The sequence below is a fragment of the Cupressus sempervirens genome, chromosome 7, assembly GCF_028749045.1.
Source record: "Cupressus sempervirens isolate cs-2001-9-10 chromosome 7, ASM2874904v1, whole genome shotgun sequence".
Classification (NCBI taxonomy): Eukaryota; Viridiplantae; Streptophyta; class Pinopsida; order Cupressales; family Cupressaceae; genus Cupressus; species Cupressus sempervirens.
The window spans coordinates 284,858,870-284,872,544 of NC_143124.1; the positions used below are offsets into that span (position 1 = coordinate 284,858,870).

The 13,675-nt window shown below is 33.5% G+C and overlaps 1 protein-coding gene across 1 annotated transcript in view; it reads left to right on the forward strand.

The window, feature by feature from the left end:
* LOC149546541 (cytochrome c oxidase subunit 5b-2, mitochondrial-like) overlaps nt 1-13,675 on the forward strand; it is a 70,275-nt gene that overhangs the window by 23,326 nt on the left and 33,274 nt on the right. Inside the window, exons 2-3 of the mRNA XM_089791247.1 lie at nt 7,412-7,500; nt 7,604-7,654. Coding sequence (XP_089647373.1) covers nt 7,412-7,500; nt 7,604-7,654 — 140 coding nt within the window. The remainder of the gene's footprint in view (nt 1-7,411; nt 7,501-7,603; nt 7,655-13,675) is intronic.

The window sequence follows — 13,675 nt, forward strand, 5'->3', positions numbered from 1 at the left end:
ATTCCACCAGCACATGAATGGGTTGTTTTAGTTCCTTCTTGTCTTTCCAATCCTTCCATATGCGGCAGGTGACTCTCGCATGTCCTACATCAAGGATTTTCATGTCTGTTGCTCTAGAGGTTGGGTCAAGGACTCTTTTCTCTATCCTATAATCTTGAGGAGTGATGTCTTCAAGTGTTTTGCCCTTGGATGGCTTAAATACATCGGCTACCCAATCCCTTGTTTGTTCATAACTACAAGCATGGCCTCTAACCTTGGCTTTTTGATTTTTGATGATTTCTCAAGACATTTACCAACCATATCTTCAACTGAGGCACTTCTCGACACCAAACTCCTTTTCTTGCTTACAAACATATCAAACCAATTTGGTGCTGAAGAAGTATCCTTGGATAGGGGTGTTTGTAAAAAGTAGGGGGAACATAATTGGCCATTGTTGACCTAGAAGCATTGGCGTCGCCTTCTATTGGTTGGAGACTCTGATCCATGCCTTCTTGTGCTCTTTCCTTAGGAGGTTGGTTTGTGCCAACACTCTTTTCAATAGCTTTCTGAATCTTCTTCTTAGTACAAGAATGGGTCCATCTTGTTGGCTTGGCCTATTGAACTGAACTATAAACTTCGAACTGAACTTCAACTTCAGTGTTCAAGATACCTGTAGAGGAAAAGGTGACATCTTTGTCAGTATCAGTATCATGGATTGCTTGCTCTGAATTTTTCACTTTTGATTGCCTTTTCTCTTTCAACCATCTTTTGGTCCTCACTATGACTGGCTTGGTCCGAGATTGCAAATCATCTTCTTCAGGTGAATCCCAATCTATCTCAGGGAGGGGAACGGCTTCAACCTGTGTTATATAAAAGGGATCAACAACCTCTTCACCTTTGTCTTCTCATACAACCTTTCACGTTCATTTGTAATTGAATTCCTTTATTTGTTCTAGGGTCAACCTGGACCACCACCTTTTCCTAACTTCATAGTCATCATCACAGTTGGCCCAAAAATCTTCTAGCTGAGGAACATGCGAGAATTTTGGTCGTAGTTCAAATAGGGTATGTGTGAAATCCTTATCATCAAAATTCAGGCAGGAAGTATAAAGCCTCCAAGTTCATTGAACTTTTAGTTCATGCTTAAGGGCCAAGGCGTTTTGAATAGTTTTGCATATGTAGTTACCAAGGTTAATGGAAAACATGTAATCACATTTGTTGGATGAGATGCGAAGTGTTATGACATGGATGGTGGAAATGGAATGTGATGATGCTTTCGCATGAAGTGAACCAATAACAGGTTCTTGGGAAAGAACATGTAACTCAAACATGTCAATATGCAAAGCACTTCAACACACAATCTTGAATTGGAGTTTGGAGAAAAACCAAAAACATGAAAATGAACAATTTCTTCATTTTTAAAGAAAAAATGCACTTTCCATGGTATTAACTTCAACAAGTGGCAATCATTAAGCAATAATGTGCATAAAATTAGAAAGATAAACACAAATTAAATAGCAAATAAGAAATTGTCCACTTACGTGAAGATTAAGTGCCAAAAATAATGGAGGGAAATGCTCCAGTGTTGAAAACTTCTTCAAAAAACACTTTGAATCTTTCAAACTTTGCAAATTCGAATCAGAGAAGGCAGCAAACAAGGCGTTTTTAGTGTTAGATGGCAAAAGGTGCCCTATTCTTGCTCTAAATCCCAACATTTTTGGATTGCATGCACATGAGACGTTTTTGGACAAAAACATGATTCTTCAAGGCATGGAAATGAAACGTTTTGGCCTCCAAAGTTGAAAACGTGTACCAAGATGCAATGTAAACACCACAACATGCAAAATCGATTCCTTTTGGAGCAAAAACGTGAGCCAAAAATGGATGTATTTGGAGTTTTTAGCAAAAACGTGCCCTTGGATGGAGCTTAGAAAAACCTTTTTTTAACAAGATAAATTGATTTCTATTGCTTGAAAATCCATGGCTAAGCAAAAACGACCCTAGTAGAGAAGATCTCGTGAAAAACCATCAAGTAAATCTCTCACAATCTTCAAAATCGGGTTCTTGGAGGCTCTTTGGATGTGTTTTTCCAAAATTGGGTTTCTTGGGAGCAAATACGTGAACTTCAGTGCAAATTGGATCTTTTAGGAGGCAATGCATGTTTTAAAATATGCATAAGGTACAAATCACACCTTTTGGGATGAATTGCATGTTTTAAAAACTCCTTATGATGCAAATTGCACCTTTTGGGAGGCATGGCATGTTTTAAAATATGCTTTTAGTTAAAATCACACCTTTTGGGATGGATTGCATATTTTAAGTGAAAGCTCATTTTTTGGATGCAATAGCACACTTTAAGTTATAAAACTTACCTTTAGATGCAATGTCACCAAAAAGGTCCACTTTTGATGACTTTATGCTTTTAAGTTGAACTTTATATGGAGTGACATGTAAAATGTCCACTTTTGATGGATTTTACATCTAATGGCATATAAAATATCCACTTTTGATAACTTAAAGTGATTTAATAAACATATGTCAATTTAATTTCATTAAAATGTTACTTAAATGGGACATAAACTATATTTACATATCATATTAAAAATATAACACATAAATATCATTTAGAAAGTAACATTTAAATGAGCATTTGATTTAAATGTCAAAAATTAAACTAAACTATATAGTTAATGTGGTCACATTAAGTGAAAAATCAAAAAGTAACTCATTTTAAAATTATAATATAAAGTGCACTATAGTTACTTGAGATGAAAATTTAAATGTTTAAGTAACTTAAAAACATAACATAAAGTGAATTTAAGTTATATTTTTCAAAAAGTGAATGTCAGAGTAAAAATATAACATGATATTTCTAATTCGTGCTGTTGCATCAAAAAGGTCCACTCTTTACCATATCTTTTGATTGACAACTCCTATTGAGCTCAATGTTAGATCAAATTAAAGGGAAAACTGAAAGCCACAACTTGAGCAAAGCCAAAGGACTAAAAACCAACAAACACAAGCTCAAAACAAAGAAAAGGACAATGAAAGCCTAAAAAATCAAGCAAAGGCTCGACAGAAAGAATAACGAAAAAGACTTGATGAAAGTCTTCAGTAAAACAATTTGATATACGAATTGAAGTTGATTGATCGATCAACATTAAGTAATTGAATATCAAATTCAACTTAGAAAGATGCGAAACTAGTTTGAAATTTTTTCGTACTATTACTTGCATTTTGTGGTGACAAAATGTAGGACAACAAGTTCACGCCTCTTTTATGACAATCAAGTTTGTTGGTGTTTGGTATTAGTTGGATAAACTATGAGGCTAAAGTGCAAATATATTTATATATATTATATATGTGTATGTGAGATATATATATATATATATATATATATATATATATATATATATATATATAAATATATATATAAAATAATCAACTATTGTGTGAAAATATATATTATTAAATAAGAGTTGTTATTATATTAATTACTTCATAATGATCAGACATATCCCATGAAGGGTTGTCTTGGCTCATTTTTTTAATATAAGAGAGATTGTTGCCATTTGGAAAACACATACCAATCAGGTAGTGCAATTAGATTTGCAGTGATCCTATGAAAGTTACCATAGTTGTCCTTGAATTTGTGAAAAATCTTGTCTTCCATGAGCAGACTAAGCATTTTGACATTTATTGTCATTTTATCTGTCAACTGGTTAAAGATGGGTCTGTCCATTTGTAGTTTGTTCCTACCGTTGACCAGACTGCTGATACTTTCACCAAGTCCCTACTTACATAGAAGATCGTCAAATTTAGGGGGAAGCTTGGTGTCGTAGATAGGAGACCATTAAGGAAGGGTATTAAAACACTATCTAAAATAATAATATGTCCTAAGTTAGTTTATTTCTATTTTTAATGGTTACTTCTAGATTTTGTATATATCTTGTATAGATTCTTTTTATTATTTTTATGTTTCTTCATGGAAACATCTTTTTCCTACTCTCTGTAAAAACAATTCATTCTTTGTGAATGGATCATTCAATTATGTATCAATTACCTCTTGTAATATATATAAAGGTGAGTTTCATTTGAGGAGGACTGTAATGATCTCTACTGGATTGGCTCAGAAATATTGAACTTGGCTACGAGAATTTTGTCAAACAGTTGTTATGTGAACTAGTCTTTAAGAGAAAATATGATGGCATTCCCAAATTACTGTCTCTTTGAACTAATACTGATAAGAGAATATACCAATCAATTTTACCCAGAACTCAACTAAATACAGAACCAATAACTTGAACTCATTAAATAATGCCAACGTTTTTATTATTAAAGTTTTACTAAATTGATGACAGAATCACAGTCTCTTATACAAGATTACAATGTGTAGAACTAAGCAAATATGAGGAAAGGATAATGATAGACCCGTGATTTTTATGTATGCTGATATGGTGGTTGGAACCTGCAGCGGAGATACGACTTGACGTCACTTTCAATGCTTAGTCAGCCTGCCGTGTATCTATGCATATTTTGTCCTGAACTCGCTGTACTATATCACCTTCACATTTCCAAAATTCTATGCCGCTACAGTCATGGTCACTGTTGGTGACCCATGAATGTTGAACCCGACCTGTTGCTAGTGCAAGCCCGTGAGCCACTGCCTATCTCAAACCCTTCTAGAAATCACATTACCACTGTGGTTTACTCCTATAAGTATCCCTGCCTTGTCCGCTTGGAATGAAGTTACACTGCTACTGATCCTTATTCTGATATGCAGATGCTAACCAACCTTTGACTGTCACTCATACCCAGTTTGGATAAGTATCCAAACCTATCCAGATTATGATCAATCCCTCTACGAAATTCAATACTAAAGCCTGCTACTTGCTGATGTGTTCCAGAAGTCTGAAAACAATGTATCAACTCACTGTTATCTCAGAACTTGCATGTGAATACTAGGTTTGCATTTAGTATCACTACTTTCCTCAAGGGGTTTCGTCCTTGGGAAGAATTCAGTGACACTTCAGCAACCATTAGGATTTTGTAGAATTATCATATATTCATTCGTGATGTTAATCCCAAGGCAAAAAGCTTTCTTAAATAACCTCGAAATGTGGGGAGATACAAACATTTTAGCAATCTGGGATAAAAGACTATTTCGTCTTTTAGTCACTTAAGTCATTTTGTCCTAAAGTGTCTTTAAATAATAAAGTACTTTATATTTCAATCCAAAAAAATTAAGTGACTAAAACCTTAGGATTTCCCATTTAAATCTTCTTAACTGAAACCCAAACTCCTGTGACTTGCTAGCATCCTAAATTAAATGCCATTAGCCTATCTGGAATGAAAGATAGACCACCTAGGCGCCAATAAAGTTAGCATGGAGAAGGGGACATTACAAGGACATCCAAGGGAGAGTAATTTGAGAGATAATATGTTATTCTCGAATGCAACATTGAAAATTTGTGACTCAATTCTATTAAAAAGTCTTGACCCTTTCACTAATAAAGTATGGAGTAAATTTCAGTCCAATAAAAAAGGAGCAAGAAGTAAACAGCATTATTGAGATTTTGAGACTAGACTGAGCAGAACAATTCTATCTAATAAAGGAGATTGATCTTAGAGATCAACTCGATATGAGAAATTAGACTTCAGATATTCATATGGCTTATCTCATCTTACTCCGAGTAAGAATTACATCTCTATCTACATTTTCATTTTTGCTTCTTTCATTTTGGATTTATGAATTTAGGGCAAATTATAAGGTGGTCTTGAAAGGGGATATTACATTTAGGTCCTATAAACAATCGTAACTGTCATCAAAGCAATTATAGTAAGAAACTTGTTTACCTATAAACTCTATTGAAATCAAGTATCCTAACAGCATTCATATCTGTTTCATATCTTATTTTGCATAGTGAATATTATTAGGAATCCAATGGAGAAGCTTTATAGGATGGTAGGATACTGTCTTCCTTAACCAAGACCAAGACAGAATGAGCCTCCAAGTCATTTGGCCCCTTGGTTGACAAATATGGCAGGACCTTCAGTCTTGCCATCGTAGGGTGGCATGCTTGACGAGGGAGGACTGGTACTACTGCACCTTCCTACAACACATTTTACGTTCCAAACATTATTGCTGATGAATGTAATTAATTATTTATCTTATATTTCTTGATTGATTTGTAATCAATCCCTTGAATCATCTTATTTAATGATTGTTGAGCCATTGTAGGGTGGCATGCTTGATGAGGGAGGACTGGTCCTGCTGCACCTTCCTACAACACGTTTTACGGTCCAAACATTATTGCTGATGAATGTAATTAATTATTTATCCTATATTTCTTGATTGATTTGTAATCAATCCCTTGAATCATCTTATTTAATGATTGTTGAGCAACTTGCTAGAATTATCCCTATTAAAGGAGCCACACATCCTTACTACAATGCCTACATAGTTTTTGGTTATTCCAGTGATCTGCATATGTTGCAGATGGCATCAATGAAACTTGTGTATGATTAAAGTGCATGCTAGAATTCAATGATGTGCTGTTGATGACAATCATTCTGAAATTCTCATACAAACATTGCTTGAGAATATCATTGTGGAAACTTCTAGATCAGTGATTGACCATACAAAATTTTGTGACCAGATAATTGTTCATATGCCAAGGTCCCAAAAGCGTAATATTCAATCTCAAAGGGGTTTGATATATCCGTATTTAAGAAGCTAATAAGTCTTTGGTAATGCATAATAATGTCCAAAGAATGAAAATTGAGTAATATTTTTTCCAGATGTTTGAATAATTTTCTTTCAAAATGTTATATATAATTTGCATGTACTTGTACTGATACAAAATGTCAAAATATAATTTTGTACGTACAGAACTAAAATAAATAGACTGAGGGCTACAATCAAATGAGGGCACCACAATGTTACACTGTATACTAGAATAAGCAATTATTTCTGTTCCTGTGACTGGATTTATTGTTCTATTCTGCTTCAAGGTTCCTTCTTCTATTGTAGATGTTCTGTAATTACACACATATTACTTCATTATCACTTGATAACTTATTGGAAAAAAAATCTAATTTAAAGGCAATTGTTAGCTGCTTAAGTCTTATTGTATTACACCAAGAATCATTATTAGCTGTGCTTATTGTATTACACTGAGAAATCATTGTTCCTGTGACTGGATTACGGTTCTATTCTGCTTCAAGGTTCCTTGTTGTATTTTAGATGTTTGTGATCACGCACATATAATGTCGCAATCACTTGATGACTTATTGGAAAAAACTATCTAATCTTGAGGCAATTGTCAGCTACTTAAGTCTTAATATATTACACTGAGAAATAAGTCTTACCCGTCCTTATTTGGCATATTGTTCATGCATTACTAATATAATCTAAAGTGAATTGTTATAGATAAATCTCTGAAGACCGAGAAATCAGTGGAAGATGTCTCACCAATTGCAACTGGTCCTGAGCGTGAAGAAATTGAGTGTGAACTTAAGGTTTTTTTGTTGTTGTTGGAAAAATGTAAAATTTAGAGATTCTTAATTACCACCATTCAAATTAAGATATAATGGTTGTGGTAATTTTTCAACTGTAATACAGGGAAGGCAGCGTATTGAATTAGAACCTCCTTGTGGCCCATTTGGGACAAAGGTTAGTTGCTAAAAGGTTTGCAAAAAAGGTGCAATTGAGTTCTATATTACATTTTGATCCATTTTGTAATTTTTTGAAAAAATGCTAGGATTCCTTTCGATGGTTTAAATTTCAAGGTTGTAGCATGTATATGATTATATCTAATTGAGGAATACTATACGTTTTGAAAATGATTTGGAGCTGATTATATCTAATTGAGGTATATTATATAATATTCCTTTTGATCATGTGTTCTATGTTGCCATTCCTTGGAGTATGGATAGGTAAAAGGCCTAAAAGACAAAAGTTGTAAAGGAGCATTGTGCTTCTAAAGCTCCAAACAATAGCTGGAGAAACCATTTAACAGGGGATTAAAACTCTAGCAAGAGTTGCTACACACTTGCTCTGTTCTTTTGCACTGAAGAACTCGCTGAAATTGGCTTTCTGTGTGAATTTATAGTTTTGCAATTTTGTCTTGGGGACTTTTGAAGATGATGCCCATTCTACCTTTAGTTGCTCTATCACATCCCTTTACAAAATACATTGAAATGGTCAGATTGCATGAAGTTAATGCATATGGCTATACTGAAGATTGATATCAGCAACCATACTCTTGATGACCTTTCAATGTGACCTGATATTTTTGATCACATTTCCCCAACCTGGAGGCTTTTGGTTAACTAAAACTGTAGTTGGACAACAGCTGTCACAATTTGTCCATATACTTTTCTTGCTGCATCTTTCATCACGATCTAGCTGCATAGCCCAACTTTATTTGGTGCATTCTACTTGCCTTTCTGGCAAGGCTATTGCTAAGCAGGCTTCATGATGTTAAGATGATGTTGTGTCCCCATTTTAAGATAGAATTTTAATAACAATTCGATAATACACAGAATTTTAATAACAATTCGATGATACAATATTTTTTAATAAATAATGATAATAGTCATGAAAATATATTATTATTTTTTAAATTAAATATATAATATATTATCAATAAGATAATATTTAGTATAAGATCTAAAATAATTAAATAATAATTAAACTACAATCAATGAACAAAAAATAAAAATAAAAGAGAGAATATTGTAGAAAGTATGTTACCTTTCTAAATAGGATTTAATAATAAATGATAATAAACACAAAATAAATAATATAATATAGAATAATATAAATTAACTAAATCTAATGAAAAGTCAAGAGATGTAATAAAGAAATGTGATTGCATTAAATAAAGATATAAAAGGGAAGAGTTATATTTTAAAAAGGAGGAAGAGGAGAAGATAGCAGTTAAGGTGAGATTCATAGAAGAGATAAAGAATGAGAAGAAAATAAGGAAGTGACTTTTTCAAATGGTTGCAATGATGAATGGTTGTGACTTTTCAAAAAGATTTTAATTATGAAGTGTTGTGTCTTTTTGAAAGGAATGTAATTATGAAGGGCCGCGACTTCAAAAGGATTGTGATTATGAAGGGTTGTGACTTTTAAGGACATAGATGACAAATAAAACAAGGTTTATAAATTATTATTGAATAAGAAAAAGGAAGAATTGTATTAAAAGGAGAAATGTATATAATGTATGTTATATTGTTTAGACTTTTATTTATATATATGTGTGTTTATTTATGTAATTTTATTTGAAATATATGTTCATCCAAATGATAGTTAATGTTTTATGTATATTTAATAATAGAAATTCACATAATGATATTTAATGTAATAATTCTTAATTGAATATAAGAAGTAATTCTCATTGTGCTAGTGTAGGAATTGTGCTCATCTCTATGTGAATGGCTACGTGCTAGTGTAGGGTTTGAGGTCGTCTCTATATGAATGGCTAAGACTGGATAAATGAAACCTCATAATCCCAGTGCGAGAGGTTAGTACAACTTTGTATGAATGACTATAAAGCAAGTGCGAGAGATTAAACACAACCTCATATGGATGGCTAGAGGAGATTGTAGTGTTGGTATTAGAGATTAACATAATCTCCATCTGACCGACATAATGGAGATTGGTATAGTCCCTATAATGTTGGTATGTGAGATTGTTGCAATCTCCATTTGCCTAACATGACTAGGACTAGTATAATTCCCATGTGCCAGAAAATTCTGATGATGGCAACATATGCATATGTGTTTGCCCTTGGATAGAGGATGTCCCGTCCAAAAAGAACCTTAAGGGGTGCACTTGAGAGAAGACAATGGAATAGCTAAGGGTTAGAAAACCCAATTTGGAGACATCTTTGAAGTTGGGTTTAGGATAGAGGCTAGTATACTATATTAGATTTGTTATTGTTTAATTCTAATATTTATTTTGTAGTAATTACTTGTCCAAAGCTAACCCTAATAGTGGGGGTATTATAGATGCCCTTGAAAGAATTGAACCTTGTTTGTCATGAGAATAAAATGACACAAGCTTTTGTTTACATCCCCATTGGCATATAACCTTAAAACATCCATAAAATAAATATACACATTCATATATGCGTGTAAATAAAATATCATTTTACTGTATATATCTATGTGTATACAAAGTAAATGTGTATCTACATAGATATATGAATATAAAAAAATACACATGTACATGTTCGTATATACTCATAGATTTCTCTAGACTTCATGATAGAACTTGAAATCTAGACTTCATGATAGAATTTGAAATCCCCTAAACATTAAATACCCTTAAATTTCAAGAAAAACTGCAGATAATTTGTCACTACATGACAGTAGTCATTGTTAGTAGAAATATTGGGGGGTATAATAACTTTTTTGATGATATATTTGTAAAAAATAAAAAAATAATAAAAAGGTGAAAACATGAATGTGACACTCTAGGGTTGACATAGTCCTGAATGACTTATGTAAACCCTTGCAAGGTGGATACCAAACTCCAATAGATGGTTAGTGGAATTTTTATTTTATTTTATTTGAATGCACGTAGAATAAACAACAAGTATTGATTCTTAATTATATTTAGGCTACATTTTAATTTTGAAATTTATAGGACCTCCTAGTATTATGAATTTTGAAACTAAGATAATTTATTTAAATAATTGTAGATTAATATCATTCAAATTGAATCACACTTTTCCCTTTTTTCTTTTGACGTTGTATGATTTTTAAGAAAGCATGTGGAGGGAAGCTTCTATAAAGGGCCTTTTCACATAAACATATACACATGTATATACATGTTGTTAATGTTTTGAACCAGAATATTATAAATGCAGTAATCAGAACCTTTGATATCTAATCACAAGAAAACGAGGTGCAAATTTACCATTTCACTCACCGTGAAGCATAAAACTCATACCATTTCACTTACCTCTAAAACAACACTGATTTTTGATAATCTTTTGAATAGCCTTGCAAGATGGGGTGTTTGGTGAGGAATATTCAGATCTCTTTAGCTGTGATGTATAAATTTTGATGGAATCAATTTTGGTGTTGATCTTTTTGTCGGATGAGGTTGAAGAAGTGGACAACACAAACTGTTAAAAATATGTCTGAATAATTTTTCTTAACCAAATAGTGACCCACAATTTTTTTTGTTAATTCTGGCTTCAACAATGTTATTAGCCCCTCTCTCAAATATTGTCTTGAGCATCTCAGCAATAAATCAGCCATCTTCATGTTTCTCCAACAATACATAACTCTCAAAAACATTGTCCTTTAAGGGGATTTACAATCACATTGATCAAAGAGCCATTTTTGGCTTCTTTCCATCTATTGGAAATAATAGGCACCCTTGACACTGCTTAAATAATCCCATATGAGACTTAATGAAATCTACGATTTCTTTTTCTTTATCAATAAGGTGCTACACACTTCAATATCCCGTTTTTTGTACTCTTTTAAAATCTCATTTATTTTTCTCCCCATTTTTTGCCAGTATGGTATATAGAACATTGAATGCCAATCCATTCATATAGAATTGGACAATTTGTTGATTAGTAATCTCTTGGAACTCTTTAATTCCATTTCCAATGGCTTTTGGTCTCTTATGTGTAATACATTGTATTTGAGGTGTGGCCAAAAGTTGGTAGCTCTATATGTGAATGCATAGTTTATGTATGATTTGATTGAATAACTTAAGGAGTGAATGTACACCATAAAGGAAACAGAGCGAAGACAAAAGTTACTAATTGGTTGTTGTTAGGATAGTTACAGCTGCATTACAACTCACGAATGTATTATTCTACAGCAATGTCCCTCTCTTAATACATTGATCCTTAATTATCAAGTATACTGTTGATGTCAGTTTTGTACCACTACATAACATATAGTGATTGAATACTTGATATGGAATATCAAACACTCAATCCTTCTCTTGAAAAGTAAATACTCATGAAGACATGAGAAAAACTCTTAATGTTCCTTACACTTGTGGATACTAACTCAATTATATTAATGTGATTTGCTGGTTAATCACTTAGGCTGCCTTACGTTGTTCATTCGAGGGGTGTTGAACTCTTGTCGTGATGGTGATGATGTCTGGTTTTGCAATGTATACGAGTGCCAAATGATGTTAATGGTGATGATGATGGAGCGTAGGTGTTCATATGACTTATGCCTTCCTAACTTTCTAAGCATGAATTCCAACTACTATACTACTTGCTGCCTTACTCCTACTCCTATGAATGGTGGAAAGATTAGCAAATGGACGGGGATCAAATCTGATGAAAGCTTACCAATGGCTCTACCTCCATAGATGTAATGATTCAAGGGAAAAAGACTAGATTACCATTCAAGGCTCCCTAACTAGCCGCTAGGATGCTAGTGGCCTAGTTTATAGATCTCTATCAAACATCCACTAATATCACCATGAAACTATCCATCTATTCTTACTCTTAACAACTTTGTTGAAATAAAATCTGCTTTAACAACTTCAATGAAATTTAATCCTAACTATTGGAAGTAGAAATCATGCAATAACACCAAATGTTCTTAATCACCATGCAAGTCACAACAATGATAAAGAGAGGCAATTTTGGCATTATCTTAAGCAATAATTTTCTTCAATCCTTTACAAATGAGAGCAAATGGCCTTATATAGGGGCCAACATTACAACCAACGATAGAGATTAAGAGGCAAAATCAACAATCCACATTAGATCCTTGAAACCCTAATTAGGGTTGCCACCCCATCGGCCAATGAGAAGACACCACCTCATCAATGGATCAATGAAAAAAAAGAAAATTGGCAACCAATGAGAAAGCACCAAAATGGTAGCCAATCAAAACTAAACACCTATGCTACTCATGAAGAAGGAGAATTTGCCACTTGGGCTTACATCAAATAATCTTCTAATATAAATCTACCTTTTTCTTTCATCTTTTTAGCCAAGGCAATGAACTTGGCTAGCATGTCGTTGACTTCCTTCATGAGAGGGCAAAGCATGTGCTTCATCTTGAGCTCAGTTGAATTCATCATGTTGCTTGTTGCTTACTGCTTATAGTGTCTTCTCATATTCTTTCGCATATCCAATAAAAGCATTGAGGGAGCTGAGGGTGCCAAATGTTTCTCTTGATGGCAACCTTTCCCAACTCATCCAATCTTGATCCAAATTCTGTCTCATTAATGTTCTCCTCTTTGATATCTTCAAAATCAAGTGTAGCCCCAATATCGCTCATCATGGTTGAAATGGAAGTGTCAATGCTTGGGCTATGCTGTGCAATCTCATTCCGTATTTCTTCAAGTATCCTCAATCTGATGGTCAAGGCAACAAACCAAGACTCCACTGTACTTATTCCTCTTTCATCTACCAACTTGACTCTTTCCAAATATTTCTCTGGTAGCTCAATAAATGTCTTGGTTGGTTCACGCAAATTTTATAGGATGGATGGCCCTATCAATTCTATGTAGTAGGCCTTTAGAATAGTAGGGCGAAGATTATTGATCTGGCCCCCTTCTATAGATATGTCCTTAATAGTAGGGCGAACAAAGATTACTAATTTGGCCCCCCGTTAGCGATTGTTGGGTAGGTTAGGTTGGTTTCAACCAATTTGTTTCTCGTGGTTAGCCCTTACCTTGCCCCTGTAG